Genomic DNA, 23,618 nt, shown 5'->3' on the forward strand with positions numbered 1-23,618 from the left:
CTCCTCCCTGGAGGCTGCCCAGTTTCGGGGTGCCAGCAGCGCAGCTGACCCGACCACCCCGCAGCGGCCACCTCAGCCCCTCACCAGCCCGGCAGCTGCGGACCGGCCGGTGCCCGGAGCTCTGCTTCTTGGTTGGGTCTCGTTCCCCCTCCCTCGCGCGGCCGCAGCCACCAGCACCCCGCGCCCCCGCTGGGCCATTTCACGCTGTCCCCGGCAGGCTGACCCCCGTGGGGTCTCCAACCTGGCAGGCCTGCTGGGGGCGGGGCTCAGGCCTGGCTGGTGGTGTCAAGGCCCTTCTCGGCCTGCTCAGGTTCAGTTTTGGGGAGGTGGCCCCCCAACTTCTTTCACTCAGTTTTATTCCGTGCCTTCTCTCCCAGGTCTCCCTGCTTTAGGCTTGGGAAGGTTCGGGAGACGCCTCTTCTGTAGTAACATCAGAACCATTTGACCTTAATTCCAAGTGTGAGGGACAGTCCTGGAGTGCTGGCGGCCTCCACGTCTGAACTGTGTACCCCAGGAGCAGCCTGCCCTCGTGGGAGGCCGTCCCTGCTGGCAGGATACTTGGTGGTTCTGTTGACCGAAAAGCCAACCCCACCTGCCTCTCCCCTGGAGGGAGAGCCTGGCTGGGCTCTGCGCTCGGGGGCCACGTGGGTGGGGCGGGTGGGGCAGTGTAGCCAGGTGAGTGGAGAGATGTCACTTTCCAGGCCCCCCTCGGGAGGCAGGAGCGCTGGGCCGGTACACATTTCAGGGCTCCTTGGGGCCCCGGCCCGCACCATACCCCAAGCACATTCTTACTGGGGTGACCCCTGCCACAGGCCCAGCCTGCCCACCCTCGTACCCACGGCTCCTCGCACCCCGCAGACCCCCGAGGCCCCGAGCTGCTGCCACTCCCTCCAGCCCAGCTTGCAGGCATGTCCCTTGGCATCTGGCTCTTAGCAAACGTGGCGTCCGCCCCAGGCGAGAGCCGTCGAGTCGCTAATGGGTAAGGGGCTTGGTCTCCCGCAAGACCCGCGTTCTCCTGGCTTGGGCTTGCGCCACAGCGCCGCCAGGGCCCTCTGCTTTGGCCCACCCTCTGCTGCCAGCGAGCGCTGCTCCCCTGCAGGAGTGAGTGAGGGCCTCACCTTCTTGCTCCTAAAGACCCCACTTGGGAAGCTGCTTCCGCCTCTGACTCCATCACGGCCTAGGGCTCAGGCCTGACGCGTGGTGCTGCATGAACATCAGCCACCAGAGGCTGGTGGGGCCCCGAGGTGGTGGTGAAGGTCGGGCTGGGCAGCACCTCCGTGACTCCCACTCGAGCACCGGGGCCCTGGGCCGAGGGGGCAGCCCTCCTGACCCCACCGGCCGGGCGGAGGCACATCTTAAAGCCTGTGGAGGCAGGGCCCCTCAGGTGGTGCCAGGAGTGTGGATTCGAGGGCATACACGAGTCCCCGCAGGCCGGGGCGGGGGCGGGGAGGTCCTGGCACCTGGCCCACTCTGAGGGGCACCTCTAAACAGTCCTTCCTGTGGAAGGGGAGCAGCGCCTCACCACAAGTCCACGCCACGGGGAGGGTCGGGCCAGGACGGGAAGCAGCCCCCACACCCTGGTTCAGGGCCGGGAGGGGACATGGGGCCTTGGGTGGTGTCACATGGCCCTGCCCCCCAGACCTGGTGGTGGGAAGGACAAGCCTCTGCCGAGTGGGTCCCCTCCTACCCACCGCCCAAAGCCCCAGGGCCAGGGCATTGTGGGCCAAACTGGTGGGCCAGACATGCCCTCTAACCTGCTCAGGCCCGCCTGGCTGCTCCCTCACTGCAGGCCCCGACTGCAGGGCCACGGCCCGTGTCCCTTCTGCTCAGAGCGAACGGCCCTCCGGTAGCTTCGTGCTTGTGTGGCTGGCGAGACTAGAAAGCACCTCCTGCCCAAAGACAGGCCCCACGCTCCACCCTCTGGCACCGGGACTTCTGGTCTTGGACTCCTCTGACCCAAGTGGCTGTCCCCAGGCGGAGGTGGGCAGGCTGCTGGACTCGCCTGACCAGTAGTGGGGACCCCAACGGCAGCCTCACTTTTGTCGAGGCCCTGCCGCTCGCAGCCAATGCCCGTCAGCGCCCCCCTCGGGGAGAGAGGAAGCTCAGCGCCAGGAGGGCGGGCTGTGCTGCTGCGCAGGGGCCCTGGGCAGGAGGCCCCGTGGGGAGGAGGCTGGCCCGGCCGCCCGCTCGCTGCGAAGGGAGCGTCGTCTCCGGCCCCTGGGCTGGGGCTGTTGTCCGCCCGTGCGGCCGGCTGGGTCGGGCCCGGCCTCACCGTTTACATTCCCGCACACCCTCTTGCCTTACTGGAGCCGGGGCCGGGCCTGGCCCAGGGCCCGTGGGCAGTGCCACCGAGGCCCACAGGGGAGCTGCTTCTGATCACACAGATTTCCATTCTCAGAAAGCCTTACTTTTCAACACAATTTTTGTAGCAGGAAAGTTTTGTGAATTTTTACACAGAAAGAAAATTTAATTAAAGGAAAAGTCCATGTTAAAACAACCCCGAGTTTCCAAAGGGGTCTCCAGGGCAGGGGTGGCGGGTGATGTCCTGTGCTCTGCTGCCCAAGGACATCCAGGGCACCACTGCCTATCTGAGAAGCTTCCAGAAACACACAGATGCTCCGCCGCGGGCTCAGCTTGGTGATGCGGCTGCCCTCCGTGCCACCGCAGGGTGGTTAAAGTTGTGCACTCTGACCTTGGCTGTCACCTGAGTGACGCCAGCTCCAGGCGGGAGCAGGGGCAAGAGCAGGGCCAGGGCCCCAGCGCGCTGCTCCCCACACAGGCCACGTCTTGCCACGTCCACACAGTTGGCCAAACCCTCCCATGGGCGCCAGAGAAACCATGTCTCCTTAAAGAGACAAGAACATGATTTTTTGAAAGTCCCAGACACAGTGGAGATCTTGTAGCCTAGGTAGCTAGTCTGACCTTCTAGCATAGTCTCTTTGGCAAAGGAAGTGTGTTTTCAGTGTGCGGGGAGCAGTCCTGGGCTCGGGACGGCGCCTGGCGGCGGGGGGCTTCTGGAGCCGCAGCGGGCCTGCCCGCACGCACACGGCCAGTGCTGCGGAGTCCAGGCCGCCCGTGGGCCAGGCCCTGCCCAGGGCGGAGCCGCCGCGTGGCCGGGACTGTCTTGCACTAGAGCCGCTCTGGTCTCTCAGGAATTTGCTTGTTACTTTTACTGTGTAAATAAAGCTTCCTGGTTCAACACCGCCTGCGTGGTTTCTGTGAGATCCGGAGGCTCGCGTGCAGGAGGCCGCGTGTGGGGAGCCTGCATGGGGAGCCCTTGCTCAGGGGTGGGGTGCGTGTTTGTTGGTGCAGGGGCCCAGCTCCTCATTCCAGCCAGGGGCCCTGAGGTGGAGTGGGGACCGCAACCCGGGAGGTCACTGCCACGCCCGCCCGCTGCCTCCCCGATCCCCGCGGTCACCTTTGGAGTCAAGGGCTGGGGCAGCCCCCCTGAAGAAGGGCAGCCTGGGGGCCAGCCCCAGCCCCCTCCGCAGACAGGTGGAAAGGGCTGGAAGGGGCTCAGGAGGCGGCATCACACCTTGACTGCGCTTGGGGCTGCCCTGAGCAGTCACCGGCCTGGGCCTGGCTACTCTGCATCTCGGTTGCCTTATCTGTGAAATGGGAAGAAAGACAACCACCCACTTTGCTGAGCTCCAGAGCTGTCTGTCCGCCCCCTTCCTTGCTCCCCCTCTTGGACAGCAGCAGTGAGGAGAGAAAGGGGCTGCCCTGGGAAACTGGGATGCTGCAGCCCCGCCCCCGCTGAGTGGAAACCCTATGAGACGAGACCAGGGCGCTTTCCTGAGCCGCCTCCCAAGACTTTCTCGCAGCTTCGGATTGACAGGGGCAGAGACTAAGCTCCTGTGCTGCGGACTGACCCTCAAACTGGAAACTTGGGCCACGATCCGATCCTGGAGCCTGGAGCCCCACCCCGCCCCGGGCTGCGCAGGAGGGAGGCTGAGGCCTTGTCCGGGCGCCTCTGACTCCCCATCTGTTAAAGGACGGGCTTGGGGCAGGCGAGGTGTCTCGGTGCTCGGGTTCTGGGCTCTCCAGGGTTCAAGGCCAGCTCTGCCCCCTCACCCCCACCCGTGGCCCCCCCAAGTGAATGTCTGAGCCACTGCCAGTCAGCACGGAGTTTACTGAACCGCTCGTCCCACTGCACGCGCAGACAGGACACCCACAGAGCTGGGGCTCTGCAGGAGGGTCCCTCTGGGACTGATGTCACAGCCAGTCTTGCTCCGCAGGACAGTGGGCTGCCCCAGCTCTTTTTTTTTTTTTTTTTTTTTAAGATTTATTTATTTATTTATACAAGCACTGGGTACAGTCAGAAGCGCGGGAGGGTGAGAGAATCCACCAGAGCCAGAGCGGGGAGCAGAGCAGGCAGACTGACTAAGTGCACTGCTGAGGGGAGCAGCGGGCGGCAGGAGAGGCCTGCGCGCCATGTGGGACCCTCGCCCGGCGGCTGGGGATCGAACCGGCGCTGCAGAGGCTGCGGGCAGCTTCGCAGCCCAGCACTCAACCACTGCACCACCGGGGAGGCCCTGCCCCAGCTCTTGACTCCGAAGGTGACTGAGGGGGTAGGGAAGGCAGTGGCCTGCTGTGGCTGGGGTGGGGGTGCCAAGTGGATGGTGGGCTGGCGTGGCTGGGGGTGCTAATTGGCAACTCTGACACCAGGTGAGGGCCAGGGATGCTGGGCAGTACCAGGGAGGTGGCTCAGCCTGGGCGGCTGATCTGTATAGGGGGTACCTGCTCCCAGTTCCTCACTAAATGTAAAGAATGTTGACAAAGAGGCAGCAGGCAAGGGCTGGGGTCCATACCCAGAGCTCCTCTAGCCCCTCTCCTTTGGAGGAGCAGGGGTCTGTCCCCCTCTTCTGACTGCGCTGGGCGCGCGGCCGTGCAGAAAGGGCACGGGCTGCTCAGGAGGGGACGTGACGGTAGAGGTGGGGTCAGAGAGGGAGACGGGGACGGCTGCTGGCTGGCCTTGCCTGCTTGACTGGGGCAGGGGCCGAGGGCAGGAACTGGGGGGCGGGGGTGGGGGCTCCCCAGTGCACCATCATTTGTCCACATGCTGCAGCAGTAGATCCACGGCCTCTGCGAGGTTGTCCACGTACCCATCGGCCTTCACTTCCGGATGGTGCTCGTCACTGGGCCTGGAGAGCAGGCACGGGGTTAGTGGCTCAGGGACACCCCCAAACTGACACGTTGGAGGCTGCCCCTTCCAGCCTCCAGTACAGGTTTGTCCTCAGGATACCTCCAGCCTGTCTGCGCCTGGCCTGCAGCTGCCCCCCCAACGCCCGCGCCTCCATCCTGATCCTCCTGGGGCCCCAGGTGACATGGCCCCTGCTCCGTCACCGCTGCACTCCGTCCCTGCTGCAGCAACACCAGCAGCACCCCACAAGGAGGCCCTATGCTCCACCAGCACCGGGGTGACCACCCCTGAGGCCCTCATAGGGGTCCTCGCTGAGCTGCTCTCTGGCTGGGTGGGCCAGACCCTCCCATGGCCTCAGACACCTGCTGAGACCTGGCCAGACGCTGAGGACAAGGGGATGAGGATTGACAAATCCGTGCCGCACCGAGGGGGCCTGTGGGGGCTTTGTGGGGGAGGGGCGGAGCCCCAGCCATAGAAGGGGTTTGGGTGGGCTTCTGGGACATTCTGAGCATCTTGACAGCCCTGGGGAGAGCTAGGGCCTTGTCCTGGGGTACAGGGGCAGCTGGGGTCTGTGAACTGGAGAGTCAGGTCCCGATGACCAGAAGGTCCCTCTGCTGGAGGCTGGGGAGGGGGCTGCCACTTGGAACCTCGCCTGCTGGGGCTGGCTGCTCAGGTATCTGATCCTCACTCCTGGGGGGCCACTGCTCTGGGCACCCCACAGTCTAATCAAGCTCCGTGAGGAGGCGTGAGGAGTGCAGCTCCCGGCAGGCAGGCCGCCACCTCGGAAGCTCCCACCCTGGCCTGGAAGGAAGTGGTTGCAGTCAGTTCTGACAACATCCTAAAGCCAAGTCCTTCTGAAGGTCTGGTTTCCGAGAAGCACTTCACCCTAAAATGCTGCTGTGGGTGAGGGCACCTTTTCTGTTGAGATTTTAGCCTGGTGACTTGGAGGCCCCTCCTGGGGGCTGCTATAGCCCAGGATCCTGGTGGGGGCTGCAGGGCAGCCAGGGGGGGGCCAGCATGGATGCCCCTTATCACCAGGGAAGGTGCACCTTTGGCTCTGCCCTGGCCCCCGCCCCTGCTGGATGACCCTCACTTGCTCACCCACCCTCGTGGACAGGCTGAGGCCGCCTGCCCCCTTCTGCTGTCCCCGTGCATCCTTGGGGCCAAGGCGGGTACCCCATCTTCTGGGGGGGGAAGTGGTTCAGACATGCTGGGGCCGAGGACACGCGGTGCCTCCGGATTTCTAAGGTGACGGTCCTGCTGTCACACACAGGTGCCCCCGAAAGGCACAGGAGCGCGGACCGAGGGGACGAGACAGGGGACAGGAGAGGGGCCAGCGCACAGGGCCATGCCCTGCCCGCCACTAGCTCAGGCGGGACTGACCTGCGTCACGCAGGTCAGGGAAGGGGCGCTCGCTCTGCGCAGGCCCCGGGTGGCACGCGGGGGATGTGCCAGCAGGCGCCACGCCTGTACTGCGCGCGGCCCGGGAAGTGGACGCCAGCGTCTGCCGAGAAGTCCGCGTCCAGCCGTCGTGCAGCGTGACGGGCGCCGGGGGAGCACGCCCCGCCGGGGAAGGGCGCCAGCAGGCGGCCACCCCCTTCGCGTCACCAAAAACAGCGTCCACAGACACGAGGAAGCGGGGCGGCGTGAACCGCGCCTGTGGGTGCGCGGCCACGTGGGAGGCTGTTGGAGCGGCCCCCACTTCAGAGGGGGTGGCCGGGGCGAGCAGGACAGCAGGCCGGCTCAGTGCACCTGCCGGCCAGTGAGGCTGCCCGAAGGAGCAGGACTCTGGCAAACACCCCATCTGGCTTTCGCCCGTCGGGCAGCCGGGCCAGGGCTCCCCCGCACCCCAGCGCCTCGGGCCAGGGGCACCGTCCAGTCCCATGGGCCGCCCCTGAGGGCGCAAGAGCCGCACGAAAGATGCCGGGTCACGAGATTCCAGCCTGCCCGGCCCGGCACTCGGCACCGAGCGAGCGCGGACGCGGCTAATTAGGTTTCATGACACACAGAGACATTCACGGCTCCATGACAAGCAAGGATCGCGCGCGCAGCCAGCCATGCTTGCCACACGCGGAGGAAATCGCGGACTTTTATGTCTTAATGACGAGGCGCTGCCGTGGGCTGCAGCTCGCAAGGAGCGGGAGGTGGAGGGACGTTCCCGGGCCTGCCGCTGCGGCGCCGCCATGCCCGGCCCCGTGGACAGGGCGGAGAGGACCCCCAGAGGCGCTGGCCAGTGACTACGGGGCTCTCCAAGACACCCCGGCACAGACACCAAGCCCAGAAACGCAGCGAAGACGCGCCCTTGCAGCGGGGACAAAAGCGGAGGAAGCTGAGCCCTCTGCCACCCCCCACGCCCCCACCCCGGGCAGGTAGAGGGGGACGGAGGGGGAGAGCCGGGCAGACAGGGGCCCCCGAGATGCGCACAGAGAGGTGGAGTCCAGGCCGAGGCGTCGGAGGCATTTATGGGGCCTGTGGGGCAGGGGGCTTCCCGGAGACAGGGCAGCGCCGAAGCCCCCACACATCCTCGCCCCAGCATCGGTCCTGGGGGACAGCTCCCCCGCCAGGTGAGGGCTCGCGGCGCTCAGGCCCTGCCGGAAGGTGGAGGCAGGGCAGATTTCCCGGGTTGCCGCCCGCCCGGGGTCAGCAGGGTCCTCTCACCTCTGTGGACTCCGGGGTGGCGTCGGGAGGGCCCCAGCCGAGCCCAGAGGCTGAGCGGCAGAGAGGGGGCGTCCTGCCACCCAGTTTGGAGCGGGAAGTGGAAGCAGGATCAGAAGGCGGGCGCGGGGCCCAGATTGCCTCTACTCCAGGTGGGGGTGAGGTCTTTAGTCAGTCCCTTTGCCTACGCCCCACCCGTCGCCTCTCTCCTGCAGCCAGGGCCGCGCGCCCCTGTGAGCGCCTCTGCGGCTCCCCGGGCCCAGCTCCCCAGCAGAGTAGACAAGTCCCCTCGACTCCCTCTGCACATCAGTCCCCCAGGACTCACACCCGCCCTCCCACACCTCAGTGCTTTGTCCGGGTACCTCCGCCTGCAAACTCCTACTCACCCTTCAAGATCCCACCCACCTGTTCAGTCTCCAGCTCCATGCCCCTCAGCCCCTGACATCCTAGTTGGGCACTACTGGTGCCGGCTGGCCTGGGCTGCCTGGAAGGAGGGGCTGGGCTCAGGCGGGCGCCCCACCCTGCCCACAGGCACCCAGGAAGTGGGGTGAATGAACAAAGGCCCCTGCCCAGGCAGGGGGCCGCCTGACGTGAGCTATTCCTCCCCCGTGCCCCGTGAGTGACAGAGGCCAACAAATCTGCCATGTGCCAGCCTGATGGCTTCACAGGGCCTGCTTTGTACTGGCCTAAGGGAAGTGGTGGCAGCAGTGCCCAGCAGGGATGGTCCTCACCCTGCCCCCTCCTCCCAGACCCCTGCCAGTCACGGGCACAGCCTCTCCCCTGCAGCCCCAGAGGGGTCGGTGCCACCATCGTTTGCTCCCGAGGGCAGGGGCAGCTCCTGGGATGGGCAGCTGCTGTGTTACCCACTCGGAGGGGCGGGAGACGCCCGGGGCTGAGGGTTGGGCACCAGGGGAGGGCGGCACCGATTTGGGGGCACAGGCATCAGGAGAGTGACGCACACTCGGGTGCTGCTGACGAAGTTGGAGAAAAGAACAGAGGCCGTGGGTTTGCGGGGCCGGAGGGAACGAGGCCGGGCAAAGGGCATCTTTGCACCCGAGTCCCAGGGGCCAAGACCAGGGGCCTGAGTGCTTGTTTTTCAGGCTGGGCGCGGGCCAGAGCTCAGCGCCCACAGATGCCAGCAGGGCGCCACCAGAGAGCTGCCCCACCCCGCCTCGTCCACTCTTCTCTAAGGCCCCTCGAGGGATTCCCGCCACTGCCGTGGCCCAGACACGCCAGCTTCTCCCCTGCCGCCCCCGCGGGCTGGGCTCGCTGTCAAGGTGGTGGCTCGTGGCCGGCAGGCCTGGGACCTGAGCAGGCCGCAGGCGGTGGCCACACACTGGGGCTCTGGGAGGGTGGAGTCGGACGGGCTGCGGCTCCCCTCAACTCCTAGAGCAGCCGGGAGCCTGCGTTCTCAGGTGGGGTCGGCAGGCCCAGACCTGGGCAGGACCCGGGGTGCCTCCGGGGAAACGCTGAGCCTCGCTGCTTACGCAGAAGCCTATGTCACCCCGCAGAGCCCGGCCTTCGCCCGCCAAGGCCTGCCGAGCCCTGCTTCACCCGGGACCCGGACGTGCCCCGGCCTGCAAGGAGGTCACCTCAGAAGAGCCGTCCCCAGCCGCGCCCACCGGGCCTCGGCGCTCCTGCTCCTGGGTCCTGCCCAGCCGCTCTGCAGCCCCCCGCCTGGGCAAGGCTCGTGCCCGGACAGCGCGGCTCTGGAGTTGGGGGGCGGGGCGGAGGGAAAGTTCTGCAGGTGCAAGGAACATGGGGTGCTCGGGCTCTTTCTCGCCTCCCGCCGCCACCCACGGCCTTGCCGTGCCCCGGGTGCGTGACCTGGGGAGTGCACCTGCCGTCGTGCTGGCGCGGGCGCCTGGGAGTGTGAGCACGGGGCACACGCGCGTGTGGTCACAGCACAGGGCCGAGACCAGAGAGCATGGGGCGCGTGTCTCCACACGCACACCTGGGCTGAGCTTGCGGGACACGGCAGAGACGGGGTGGGGGGCCTGGAGGCTCGTGGCTGCCCCCCAGCCCCCGCCGGCGCCCAGTTCTGCTCCAGCATTAAGGGCCTGTAGACCTAGGCCCTTCCGTCCGCCCGCATCCAAACGGAGCCTGCCCACCCCGGGATGGTTGCCCCCACAAAACCCAGGCCTGAGAGCTCCCCTGCTCCGCCCCCCGGAGGCCCTGCTGGACAGCGCGGAGCTGCCTCTGCTGGCTGGGCCTCCCTTGGGTGGGGGCTCTGCGGAAGGGGGCTGCGCCCAGGAGCTTCCTTCCCTGGGGGTGCAGCTGAGACAGGAGCTGGGGAAGGTTGGGGAGAGGACCCTGTCCCCAAAGCACCCCCCTCCGTGGGGTCTCTGTGCAAATGAGAAAACAGGCGCACCCTGGGCGGCAAGGGCCCGAACCGTTTCCAGTCACCTTCCTCCCGCCAAGGGTGAGCCAGCCCCCCTGGAAGGAATGGTGGAGAGGGGGGCTCACGGGGTGGGGGGAAATGCAGGTACCGGCAGTCGGGAGGGGCCTTGGAGGGAGCCTGCAGGAGCACTGTGTGCAATTGTGAGGGGCAGGACCCCCTCCAGACTTCTCCCAGGCCGTGCACCCCCTGCTCCGGGGCTGCAGCTGGCTGCCTCCCCCCAACTCTGCCTGTGGGAGGAGTTGGCGCAGAGGCAGCGCCCCTTACCCACCAAATGGAGACCTGTCCTCCCGGCATGTGCGTGTGGGAGGAGTGGGCACGGGTGACCAGAGACAGGTGGTCGCCTGGGCAGCCCCCAAGGTCTCCCCACTGGTGGCTGGACCCTCATCTGGATGTGGTGGTGAGAGGTGAGGGCAGGGCTGCGACATGAACCCCGGGGCCCAGAACCCCACCCTGCTGACCTGTCCTCCAGCTGGGAAGAACCAAGATTCTCCCAGCAGGAGGCACTTGCTGGACTAGCCCCAGGGTTCTGGGCACTGCGGGTAAACTGAGGCAGGGAAGGGCCCTGCCTGCGGCCTCACACTCCCAGGAGGCACAGACTAGCGCTCCCGCCTGGTGCCTCTGCGGGGACAGGTGAGCTGTGGGCACTGCATCCCCACGCCCCACGGGGTGTTTCCCACACACCCAGCGGGGGAAGGAGCGTGCCAGGGGCAGTCAAGGCAGCGCTGGGGCTCATCCCCTTGGCGCCCCGGCACGGTCTGCGTGTGGGTATCCCGGGGGGCGGGCAGAGAGTCCTCAGACAGGGGCGCATCTCTCCTGGGCTCAGGGGCGAGGTCCAGCCAGGCAGAGGCCAGCGGGGCCCTGAGCCCGCCAGGAAGGATTTCACTTGGAGCCTGACCCTCACCCCCGGGGCCACGGTCCACAGGGGAAACGGGCCTGTTTACAGCGTGTTTCGGCCTGGCGGCACCTTGTCAACCAGAACCGACCCCTCGCGCCAGCTGCTTCCTGTGTGGGCCTCGCCCAGTCCCGCGTGCCGAGAGCAGTGGGGAGCGGTGAACACCAGGAGGAAGCCGAGCCGACGGCCGCCCTGCTCTGCTGGCGCCCACCCCAACAAATGAGGTGCTTTGAACCCCCAGCCCAGCTCTTGCCCAACCCACATGCCCGGTGAGCCACAGGCCTCAGACGTCTGGTCCAGCCCATGTAGTGTTTTTCCACATTGGAAGCTGGAAATGTGGCTCCTTTTGAAAATCTGGAAGATGCAGTAACAATGGGCTGGATTCCCACAGGCACAAAGGAGCCGCTGCAGTGTGGCAGCAGCTGCCGTGAAGGGCACAAACAGCCACTCGCCCAACCTTTGTCTCAAGCCTCCCCAGTCTTAACCAGGCCCCTTCCATGCTGCTGCGGTCAGGCCTGCCCCTGGAGGTATCTGAGTTGGCTAAAGTCCTGAGTCCTGCCCTAAAGCAGTGACTACTCATTCCCCAAGGAACATGCCACCTCCTCCAGGAAGACTTCCTTGAATCCCTTTCCCCAGCTCACCTCGGCCAGTGCCCACTGCGTGTACCGGGGCACCTCTGTTGACCCTGTGAGAACTTTCATTTTACTACAGTTGTCTGGTCACCTGTGTGATGCCCCCTCCAGATGGTGAGTGCGCAGAGTGGCCTTACACATCTAGTCTTGCTCCCATCAGATAGGAATGGCTGTCTCCTTCCTTCTCCCCACGCGGGTGCATGTCATCCCTAAGCATCGGGTCCTAGAGAGCTAGGCAGGGGGACCAGTGTACCCATGAGCCATGGGGTGACAGGCAGAGGGTGTCCTGGTCCTCCCCAGAGCCCAGGACCCAGCAGGCCAAGGAGGCCACATGCCCGCTGCAGCCCTCTCTGCCCAGGGAGGCCCCACTGTCGAGTCCCCCAGTACCTGAGCTCTGGGTCAGGTTGGCAGTGACCACAGGGGATTTCTTTCCTGGGAACCACCTGCCCTCGGGAGGAAACCCTCTCCTGCAGCCCCTGACCACCAGGGCTGTGAAAGGCCCAGCATCTGCCCAGGATCAGCGCCCAGCCTGAGCCAGCCAGGCTGTGGCCAGACTCACCAAACCCTGTCTGCCCCGCCCCGGCCTAGAGCTTCAGCCTGCAGGGTCCCGTGCAGAGCCTCGGGGGCCTGCGTTGGGGCAAAAGTACATGGAAGCCGGGGTTGCACGGGCATAGCAGGGGCCCAGAAGGGTGCAGAGGGCACCGTCACGATTGCTCCTCCCCACCACACACAAGACCTACTAGTCTTTCCTCCATGACCCGTGAGGTTGCCCTGAGCCCCCCGCAGCCCCCGACCCCAGGAAAGCCCCACTCTGAGGTTTGCCCCGTCACCTTCCCCAAACTGTCCACACTCGGTGCCCTCGCCTGGCGGCCACGCTGCCCAGAGCATGGCTCATACCCACTCCCCTCCGCAGGTCTGACTGAGAAACACCCCCCAGTGGTCCCCAGGACCCATCCTCTGAATGAGTGAGTGAGCAAATGAGCAAACAAATGGGCTCTGCAAGGACTCTGGGCCATAGAACAGGGCCTGACACTATCACGGGAAGAGCTCCCCAGAGTGCCTGCACCCCCAGGGCACCCCAAGTCAGGGCCAACAGCCACTCCCACAGGTCATGCAAACAGCAAGAGCCATTTCTCTTTTTCCCTGGAGAGCATTCCAGGCCTGATCACGGCCCTGTCCCGAGTCGGGGTGCCACAGGCCAGGGAGGGGGTGCTGGAGGAGCAGCTGCCTCCCCACTATTCCGGGCACCGGGGCTTTGGGGTCCTGCAGCCGCAGGTCGGGCTGGGCTGACCCTGACTGCTGAGAGAATCGAGCAGACGTGAGGGCGGAGCCACAGCATCCTGTCCGTGAATGGGGCCGAAACCGCCTTGCAGGCGGCGGGAGTCAGCGAGGCGGAGCAACTGCACAGGTGGGGCTCAGGTGCGCCATCCAGGTGGACAATGGACAGACGGACAAACAGACGGGCCTGGACAGGGTGGGTGGAGAACCCTCTCGGGCGCTCTACCCAAGCGAGCGAGCAGAGCCCTGCTCCGGGGCGGGAGAGCAACTGCCCCCGCTGGCGAAGGCCAGGTTTCGAGGGCGGTGCCTGCACGGCTCCCCCAAAGGGCTCCGGGCAGAAGCCAGGCAGGCCACCGGGGGCAGCACCCAGTGCCTGCAGCGATGCCCACAGGGTGGTGCCCAGGACGAAGGGCAGAGGCCACACTGCACTCGGAGACAGAGGGAGCCGCCCAGGGCCCATGTCCCGGGCGGAGGGAGCTGATCTGTGTTCACAACAGCACCGGGTGACTGGGCGCCCGTTCCCTGGGGACCTCACGCTCCCAGGGGCCCTTACCTGCCCCTTGGTTTCAGCAGCAGCTGGGGAGGTAGTGCTGCTGCCGCCTACCCCTCGCCCCCTCCAGTCTGGGGGTTGACAAAATAGAGGCTCAGAGGGGGCACCGGCCCGCCCTGGTCCCAGAGCTGTAGGGGGAAGCCTGTCTCGGTGGTCCCCAGCTGGGGCCGGGAAACCCCTGCGGCACGGCCCCCTGGGAGCAGGGCTCCGTTCCCAGGCCGTGGGCTGGGACTCCCTCAAAGGGCTGGTTTGCTGGGGAGAGGCAGCTCCCTCCCAGTGGGGGGCCCAGATGGTAGGTTATTTTGATGGGGTGTTTGAGCACCTGCTGTGTTTAGATTGAAAGCAGCTGGCCCAGCCCCTTGCCGTGTGCCCTGGAGGCCAATCCCCCAGGAGTCGGCAGATGCACCACCCCACCCAGGCCCACAGGGCCCAGGGCAGGGCACGCTTACCCAGTCCCCTACCCCAGATATGCCACCCCAACTCTTTCCTGTTGAGGTCAAGCCACAAGGTCTGGGGAGACCCCAAGTTCAATGTTCTCATGTGGCAGCTCTGGAGAGGGAGGTGGTGCCCCTCCTGACTTGGGGGTCGCAGGGGGTGATGAGTCCACTCACTGAAGGGCTGGTGTTGTGTCCACTGCTGCGCACAGCCCTGAGTGACTGAGCAGGGAATCTTGTTGCCAAAGGGGTGTGGGGGGCACCATGCTGGCACCTTTACCCTGGGAGGTGGCACCAATGTTGCCCCTTGGTAGGCAAGGAAATTGAGGTTCAGGATGGGTGAGCTGGCCCAGAGCTCTAGTGGCAGAACAGGACTGGCCCCCCGAACCTTGGTCATGATCTGCCAGTTTGGGGGGTGCTCCTAAGATAGGGGCCCCACAGCCATGACCAGCTCTCCTCTCTGGGGGCTGTTTTGGGTCCAAAGGGTGGGGTTCCCACTCCTCACAGAGTGCCCTGAGCTTCGAGAGGGTGACTCCATGGCCCGGGGCGCCATCCGCCCCTTCGTCGCCAGCCTCAAGCTACTCTGCCCACGTCAGGAGGCCCAGGTGGGCGCAGCACTGTGGCAAGGTGAGCCTCGCGAGCCACCAGGGACACGCAGACCAACAGGCCACAGCCCTCGAGAGCCCAGAGGGAGGAATCCCAGGCGGACTGGCCATGAGCCAAGGGGGTTCACACAAGGCGCTTTGGGAAGCCCTTGGCAAACACCTCTTGATGCTAAATGCACGAATAGCACGTGAGCCAGTGATGGCGCCTGGCGTGTGCCGCAGAGAAGGAGGCCACGTCCCCGAGAGACGCGGGCGTCCCGTCAGCGCTGCTTGGAATGACCCCAAACTGGAGGCAACCCAGGCGCCCGCGACGGCAGGAGGTGAGGGGGCGCTGCTCGCGCGTGCCCGCACACAGCCCGGCTGCCAGGGCCACGCGCAGCGCAGGTGAGCGGCTGCGTTTCTCAGCGTCCTGGAGGCCTGGAAGGGCTCAGGGGGGCGGGGGGCGGGGGCTGCAGAGAAAATGCAGCGACTCAGGTGTTTTTCGCCTCTACGGCCTCCACCTGCGGCCTTGTTTGCCGCCGAGCTTTCATTACTCACACGTGATAATGTTGTGACACCCGCTTGGAGCGTGAGCACGGCCCGGGCCCGGTAACCAGGGACACCCGGGCAGGGGAGGGGCCCGCGGCCCTATAAGAGAGAGACGCTGGCGAGGGCGCGCCTGCCTGCCTCCCTCATGCCGCCCGGCCCCGGCTTCCGCATCAGAGGCCTCTCCCGAGGGCTCCGAGACTCCTGACTCATCTTCCCTGATCAACTGGGAGGCTGCCCGCCCGGTGCCCGGCCCGGGGTGGTCGCCCCAACAATGATGTGCTAGAGAGGGCGAGAGGACACTAGAAAGCCAGGGAGGAAGCGGCGAAATCCCCGCAGTGCAGGCCTGGGGAGGCGGGCGGCGGGGGACGGAGAGGGAAGCCTGCAGGTTACGGAGAAGCTGGGGGCTGTCGAGGGACCGCTTCCCTGCACAGCTTCCCTGCGGCACAGACCCTGCCCCGGGGAGGCGCTGTGGCCTGACGCACGCCCTGCAGGGCTCCGCGCAAGAGCAGAAGCCGCTATTCCTAAAGCAGCAGGCCCTGGCCTCGCTCCCAGGTCCCTGTTAATGGCTCCAAGGGGGACCACCAGGCTCCATGCCCAGACGGGCTCAACCCACACCCTGACGCCCCAGTGCCTGGCACGGCAGGTCCCTGGGTCGTTCAGTCTTTTCTAAACCAGCTCCCTGGCTCCGAGTTCCCACCCCCACGCCCTGTTCAGAGAAGTCCTCTCTCCAGACTCGGGAGCCTCCACTCAAAAGCGGAGGCCCTCGCAGGCCTCCCAGCCCGCTCACCCTCTCATCCTTCTCCCTTCATGGCAAATGGCCGCCTGCAGGGGCCTTGCAGGGAGGTGGGCGGGGGAGGCTGCAGCGTTGGCCAGCAAAGGACGCAGGAGCAAGTGGGGCTCCAGGCATGTCTGCTGCGTCTCCCTCTGAGGGTGCCTGGGCGGGAGGTGACGGGCACTCCCCTCCCCGGCCACCTGCTGTGAGCTGTCCTCATGCGCAGCCGGCGAGGGGGGGGGGGGGCCTGCTGGGAGGAAAGGGGCTGAGCCGGTCCCCTCCGGTGCCCAGGCCCGGCCCAAATACAGTGGCCTCCGGACCTTGGGTCCCCACAAGGCTCCGGCCTGGCCAATGAGACCGCACACACGCCGAAGGCTGGCGCTGCGCACTCACGAGCCTCGGTCGCGAGGGTCCGAGTTAATCCTGGCTCCACCGCCAGAGCCTCCGGTGCCAGTGGTGCCCAAGGAGAAACACACCTGGCTCGCTCACGCCCGCTTCCCCGGGCAGCTTCTGACCAGAGTCAGGAAAGGAGGCTCTGCGGGCAGGGAGTGGCCACCAGGGCCTGGCTCCCACCCAGCACTGAGCGGGGAGTGGGCGCTCCCGAGCACCGAGAGGTCAGGACCCTCTGGAGGCCGGAAGGGCCTAGATGCAGCATGTCACATGCAGGCTCTGGGCTTGAGCGGCCCCCGCACCCACCTCTGCGTCACTGTGCAGACGGCAGGGCCGGGGAGATGAGCACCGAGGGAGGTGGGCTCGGGGCAGCGCCGGCCTGGCCAGTAGGGCTGAGTGTGAGCAGATGGACAGGGGCAGGCACCACAGCTGGGGGTGGGGCGGCAGGAAGCTGGCGCTAGTGGCATCAAGGAATCCTCCAAATGGCTGCCCGGAGCTTGTTGGGGGCTGGCACACTGGTTGAGGAGCCCCTGCAGCCTCCCTGTGCCCCGGAGCTGAGCGGTCCTTTCCCGGCCTGAGAGCAGACGCTGTCCCATGCTTGCCCTCCCCAGGACCAAGCCCTGACTGCACGTGTCTGAGGGTCACTGGCCAGAGACGCTAAGCTCCGTAAAAAGAATCTCTCCTCACTCTCATTCTTGGAAAGCTACCCCAAAGACTGAATTTTTTTTTAAAGATTTATTTATGCACACAAGAACTGGGGTGCAGGCCAGAGGTGTGGGGGGTGAGAGGACCCACCAGAGACAGAGTGGGGAGCAGAACAGGCAGATCCACTGAAATCCACTGCTGAGGGGAGCAGGGGAGACAGGAGAGGTCTGCTGCGCCCTGAGGGTCAGCTCCCTGGCTGGGGATCCATGGAACTTGCGCTGCAGTGGCTGGCGATAGCGTGATAGCCCTGTCTTTAAGCCCTGACCTCCCAGGGAGGCCCCTAAAGACTTAGTTCTAAAGAGACCTCACATGGAGTCTGGCCTGCGGGAAGTTTTCGGGGTCGAAGTTTGCTGAACTCCAGGGAAAAGCAGAGGGTCGCAGAGAGACGGTGCAGGGGGAGTAAACTATTCAGGCTTTTTGCACCCTGGCCTCTGGCCATCACCTGCAGCCTTGATTGTGCTGATGCAAAGGCTTGGGAGTGTGGGCGCGGGCACGCGTGCCTGATGGTGGACACCTGAGCACAGGTTGCACGCGTGCGTGAGTGCACACCTGAGGAGCTGCGTGGCTACAGAAGAGGCCAGAGGAGCCCAGAGTGTAAAGATTTATGGGGGGCTGGGAGGCCCGCCTGCCTGCCTGCAGCCCCCACCCCCTGCATGACCCGTACCCCCTCCCTGCGTGCCAGCCTCCCTGCCTGGCGTGCCTGGTTCCCGGAGAGCATTAAGGCCTGAAAAATCCACCGAGGGCGCCGGCGCGCTCCTTCATCCGTCTGCCCGAATCCGCGCTGAGCTGCTGTGCTGCCGGCGCTACAGACCGTCCCCCCCGCGCTGTTGGCGACAGAAACGGTGCCCCCTCAATGTCCGCCCACGGGGGAAAGTTAGGTCCGGCACAGCTTTCTGCTCCATAAAACAGGGCACGGCTGTGAGCAGGGTCAGGGCGAGGGGGAGGCGGAGGGGAGAGGGTGCCCCGGCCGCGGCTGTGGGCAGACGCTGGCAGCAAACTACGGGCTTCAGAGGGCGCGTCTTGCCTCACCTAATGGCGTTGTGACCACCGAGGGGCCTCGCACCAATGGCCTCGTGGGCTCAGCCGCACAGCCGGGCGGGCAGGGGGTGCGCCGGCTCCGAGGGCGAGCGCACCCGGGAATGTTGGCCCCACGATGAGCTCGCAGGGCGGCCACTCCTCAGAGCCTCCCCAGGGCTAAGCCAAGCAGGACTGTGAAGAGTGGGGCCTCTCCTCCTGTCAGCCCCCTTGGCGGCTGCAGGGATGCTGGCTTAGTGACGTCATGCAACGACGCCCATCGCCGGCAAAACCAACCTGGCCTGCTCAGTGGGGTGTGACCCACGGCTGGCCAGGCAAGGTCACGCTCCCGTCCAGCGGGCTCAGCGGCCCCTCCTGGGTCCAGCGGCTCGCCAGCATGGTGGGCAGTCCTGGCCAGCCCTGTCCCTGGGGCTACACAGGCAGCCGGGCATGGCAAATGCCACCTGCTCTGCAGAGCATATCCGCTCAGGTGAGCCCTGGTGACCTGGGCGCTGGCAGGACCTGCAGTGTTCAAAAGCTACCACCCAGAGACCGACCAGGGCTGGTCCTCGCCCACTCCTCTGCCGGCCACTACACAGTGGGTGCTGGACGGGCCCCAAGGAGTAAGAGCCCCAGGGAGCCACCCGACCCAGCCACAGTGGCACTTGGTCATGTCACTCAGAAGGTGTCGCCTCAGCCCGGAGAGGTGGGTGGAGCGTGCAGTCTGGGCCATGCAGACAGCACGTGGTGGGCTGGGGCCCAGGCCCCCAACTGACTTGGGGCCTGCGCCTTCCCTGCACCCACAACCAGAGGGAAAGGACATGGGCCCCCAAACACGAGAGCTGGGTGGCTTTTAGGGCCTCACGTCTCAGGTGAGGAAGCCCCGGCTCGGACGGGGCCAGCAGCTGGCCCGAGGCAGCCCAGCAAGGCTGCCCCCAAGATGAGAAGTCTGTCCTTCCAGAGAGAGGGCTCTGCGTCTTTGGGAAACTGTCTGCCTGGCACCCTCAGGGCAGAGGCCCAAGCACAAGAGGGCTCGGGGCTCACTCCTGCCCAGGGCTCCCATGGGGGGCTGAGGTGCATCAGTTCCTCTGTGCAGATGGGGAAACTGAGGCACAGAAACAGGGGGCCCTGGAGAGAAGCAGCAGGGAGGCCGTGCCCCTCCTCCTGTATTTACTTAGCACCTTCCATCAGGCCTGTTCCCCGAAATGCCGACGGACGCCACCTCATCCATCACAGCCCAGACGGCACCTCGTAAACAGTCAAAGCGGCCGATGAGGGGCCTTTCATTCGGCCTGGGGCGGGCGCCCCACACTGGACTGATTGTGTGTGCAGGGACCCCTTCCAACCACCCCGGTTCCTGGCAGGCCGCCACCCCCTGGGCGATTCCTAGACTGGATCTTATTTTCTCAGCTTCATCTCCAGCCCAGGAAGACAAGCCACCTCTCCAGAACATTTCTCACCGCTGCTTTGATTTTCCTCAGAAGCCGTGGACCGGCCCCAAACAAGCGCTCCCTGTGGTCTCTGGAAGCCGGAGAAGCAGCCCCAGCGGGCTCCAGCGGCCGCCATGGGGGGTGCGGAGACTGCCCTGGGAGGCATTGCTCAGTCTTTGCAGCTGGGAAACCGAGGCCTGGAAGCAGGAACCTGGCCATTGGCAGTGGTGCAGGCTCAGGGTTCAGGGGCCGGGTTGTCCCCCAATTTGGGGAATGTCCACCAACACATCTACCCCCAAACTTCTCAGCCTCAGTTTCCCACCAGTGGCCCTTCTGGACCTGAGCCCTGGGTCTGGTGTATTTTAATGGCTGGGGGGGGGGGGAGGCTGAATTCCAGAACCAGCGGGACCAGTCTGGTGAAGGGGCGGAGGGGGGTAACAGGACCCTCCCTGAAGCCCCATAAGGACTGAAGTTCTGGTGGGACGCTGGCCCCGGAAGCCAGCTACAGCGCCGTTCCTTCCCGGCATCAGGTGCGGCGCAGGGTCTGGTACAGGTGGGGCATCGCCCTTGCTGGCCCCCGCTCAGGCCTGGGCCAGGGCCCTGCTGCTCCAGCGACACGCCAAGCGCACATCCCAGAGGGGGCCCGGGCCAGGGCCCTGCTGCTCCAGCGACACGCCAAGCGCACATCCCAGAGGGCCAGTCTCCCTTGCTGTGCTCCCTGCTCCTCCACCCCCAGGTTTCCTGAATATTCACTTGCTTATTTTTCCATATAAACTTGAGAAGGAACTTGTCCCGTTTGTGTTGGGAGCAGGGCAGAGGGGAGCGAAGCAGACAGCCCTACCCATGTCTTAAATGCTCCCTAAACAGCGCCTCAGCGGAGGGCCCATGGGGACCACCGAGGGACTGGCCCACCGTGAGGGTAACGAGGGCGCTGGGGCGCTGTCACCCCGTCCTCCTGCAGCTCCTGGCCTGGGGCTGACCAGTCACATCCCAGCACCACGAGCAAAGGGCCGGGTCAGGTGGGCCTCTGACCCGTCGTGGAGTGGCCGCCTCGGGGGAGGCCTGGAGGGGCTGGCCGTCACTGGCGCCCAGTCACCTGGACTCTGAAGTCTGGGCCGGGAAAGACTCCCTGGGCCCTGACGGTGCCTCCAGGCCTCCCTGACTGTGCCCTTCGTGCCCTCGCCACCAGGAAAGACAAGGCCGAGTGCAGAGCCAGCTCGGCGCCGCCCCACCCACCGTGGGGAAGACGTGGGCGTGTAAATACATAGATGGATTATTAATTACGCCAGACCTTTAAAGACATCCCAGGCATGAAGAGTGCCACAGGGACGTCCAGCTGCAGCAAACTCGGCGGAAGTTTCCGGCATTGCTCCGCGGCCCCCCGCGGCCCCGCTGCTCCCGGGGCGCCGTCCCCTGCACTGACCGCAGCCAGCATCTGTTCTGCAACCCCAGCCCCTCGTATTCCCAAGTCTCCCACCTCCACTTCAGGGCATTTGGAAAGGGGGGTGGGGAGGGAATGCTATGCAAATGAAGTTATGCAAATGAAGGCCTGAGCGGCTCGCACTGTCCTTCGGAGAGATGGAGTGAAAACCGGCAGAGCCAGTCAATCGCACATCTATTTTTCACAGGGGCGGGTGTGGGTGGGGAGAACTTTCCTGAAAGGACTTGGCCTTGAAACATTAAGTCAAACAACTGGATCTGGCAGCAGCCAGCCTCCCAGCAGCGCCAGCCTGCAGAAAGTGCAGCCGCGGCGGCGGGATTAGGAATAAGGAGCCCATTCAAAGCCCAGCCGGGTCTGGGGGTGGGGGGGCTGCGGAGCAGAGCGTCAGAGGGGCTGTGGCACGGGGACACCCCCAGCCCAGCCCAACCTCAACTCTGCCGCCTCTGGCAGATGCTGCCCAGCAGGGAACAGAGTGGGAAAAGCCTCCCGGGGTGTCAGGAGTTACAGGCCCATCCCTGGCTGCCCTGTGGAGGGAGGCCCTGCTCCCCAAGCCTGCTCAGCGCCCCCCAACAAGCAGCTGTGAGGACCTCCATGCCACTGTCTGCACGTCTCCACGGTGATCCTGCCCTGGTCCCCGGGAGTGTGGGTCGTGTCAGAGCATCTCCATCGTTCAGCCTAAGTCACATTCCAGTCCAGTTTTAACTCTGCTAATGGGCCTTCACCTTTGGAAGGCGGGCACCGCTCAGTCCGGGGCTGGCAGTTTGGGGACCTGCTCGGCCACCCGATGAGACACACCTTCAAGAAAAGGTGCCATCTGCAGAGAAGGCGCCTCTCAGGCACAACACAAACGACCACGCCCCACCCTCACCCCAGCTTCCAGATTCCTTAGCTAAAAACAGTTCTGTGAGACAATGATGTCTATGCTTAAGTGTAAATGTGCCTAGTCCAGACGCATAGTAGGGCAATTTCCAGTACCATAGCTGATGATAATGACTAATTACTATTACCCCAGAGAAGGCCTACTGAAATGAGCAAACCTTTATAAAAATGTTTTGAGTCATTAGAATTGGTTTTAGCAAGGTGGGGGGCGGGTCCCTCGGAGCTGTGGGCTCTGTGCAAGCCGTTTCCTCTGCTGGAAGCCTCCCCTTCTCGGCCCAGCGGAGAATCTGCCTGTCCTTCGAGACAGCGCACATGTGGCCTCCTCCGGGAAGCCTTCCTAGACTTTCACTTTTTCCAAGCTGTCCCCTTCACTAGACAAACCCAATCCCTGGCACAGCGCCATGGCCCCTGGCCAGTCTTACCATTCAGTGCTGAATTTATGTGGCTTCCCCCAAGCCTGGGAGGTCTTCCAGGGCTGGGCCCTCCTTACTCACATTTGTAATTAACGAAAAAGTCCCCTAGATCAGGATGCTGGTGATTTCCCCTGCTGCTGCATTTCGGGCCTTTGTCTCCTCCTCCCTCTCCTTCCTGCCCCAAAGTCAGGGGCCCAGGCCCACACCTGGAACGGCTGCCGGTAAGGAGTGGGGGAGGCGAGTTTCTATAGGATGGACCCGCTTCACACCCGGGACCTGCCGAGTATCAGCCTCACGCTTAAGAAACATTTGCTGTAAAGTACCGTTGACAAAACCCATCTGACAGGAACGCAATTCCGGTGAGAACAACATCAAAAAGAGTAAAATACTTCGGAATAAAGTGACAACAGAAATGCCAAAGTTATACTCAGAAAACGACAAGAGGGTGTGGAAAGAAATTAGAGAAGCTGTGAATGAACGGGAAGCAGCCCTCGTAGTCCGCTCGGCAGGGCGGGACGCTCCCAGCAACGAGTTATCGACTGACCTCGGCTGACCTCCTCGTAGAAACTGACATATTTATTCTAGAATTCATAAGGTTCCCAGGGGCCCTCAGACCGAAGGCTGGCCCTCTGGAGAGTGTCAGAAGTGACAGTTTGTGAAACAAATTAAGATTTTTCTTTGGACCCGTAAAATCTCAGAGTGGGCTCATTCCAAGGGTTGTTTTGCTTTAGAGAAAAGGTTGGATAGAGGACAGGGCCGTGTGGGTGGGCTGGGGCAAGTGTGCCCTCCGTGCCCAGGAGCCTGGGTGGGTGAGGGCATGCCCATCCCTGGCTGGCTGGAGCCTGGGCCAGGCCCACGACCGTGTCCTCAGGGCGCAGGATTGGAGGCCAGGAGCACGCGTGGCGCAGGATGAGGGGGGCAGCAGAACCAGGTTCATCTTGCCAACCACAAACTGGGTACGCTGGCATGTCTCTGGGTCTCGCTCAGAGGTGGGGTGGTCATGGGTCAACACGTGCTGAGCAGCAGTGAGTGCCCGATGGACACTGTCAGTGGGCTGAGGTGACTGCTCACTCTCCCAGTCCTTAGGAGCACAAGTCATAGTACTGCGCCTGCTCTGCCACCTTGGAGGCCTCTGGGTGGGCAGGACAAGGCACCTGGGCGCTCTGGATGATGAGCGGTGAGTCAGCGTGGCACTGACCTGGAAACATGGCCACGCTGGCCCACGCAGCCGGGCATAGGCCAGATGGGGATGGAGGCGGCTGCTGGTCCCCTTGGGCTGTAGAAGGAGAAAGCAGGACTCTTGGCAGCACAGACACTACCATGGGCACCCCACCCAGCAGAAGCACTCCCCGTTTCTCCGCCACACCTCTGCTCAGGGAGGAGAGGCCTGAGTGTGTGTGCGTCCAGGTCATGAGCCTGGTGGCCTGGAGGCAAGTCAGGGAGGGGAGTCTGGAGC

The 23,618-nt window shown here is 64.8% G+C and overlaps 1 protein-coding gene across 2 annotated transcripts in view; it reads right to left on the reverse strand.

The window, feature by feature from the left end:
* Positions 1-5,047: 5,047 nt before the first annotated feature.
* LHPP (phospholysine phosphohistidine inorganic pyrophosphate phosphatase) overlaps positions 5,048-23,618 on the reverse strand; it is a gene marked incomplete at both ends in the record, with an annotated part of 82,294 nt that continues 63,723 nt past the window's right edge. For both annotated transcript variants that reach the window (XM_084246246.1, XM_084246245.1), the window contains one exon: positions 5,048-5,144. In XM_084246246.1, coding sequence (XP_084102372.1) covers positions 5,048-5,144 — 97 coding nt within the window. The remainder of the gene's footprint in view (positions 5,145-23,618) is intronic.

The sequence above is a fragment of the Talpa europaea genome, assembly GCF_964194135.1.
Source record: "Talpa europaea genome assembly, chromosome: 10".
In the NCBI taxonomy this organism is placed as follows: domain Eukaryota; kingdom Metazoa; phylum Chordata; class Mammalia; order Eulipotyphla; family Talpidae; genus Talpa; species Talpa europaea.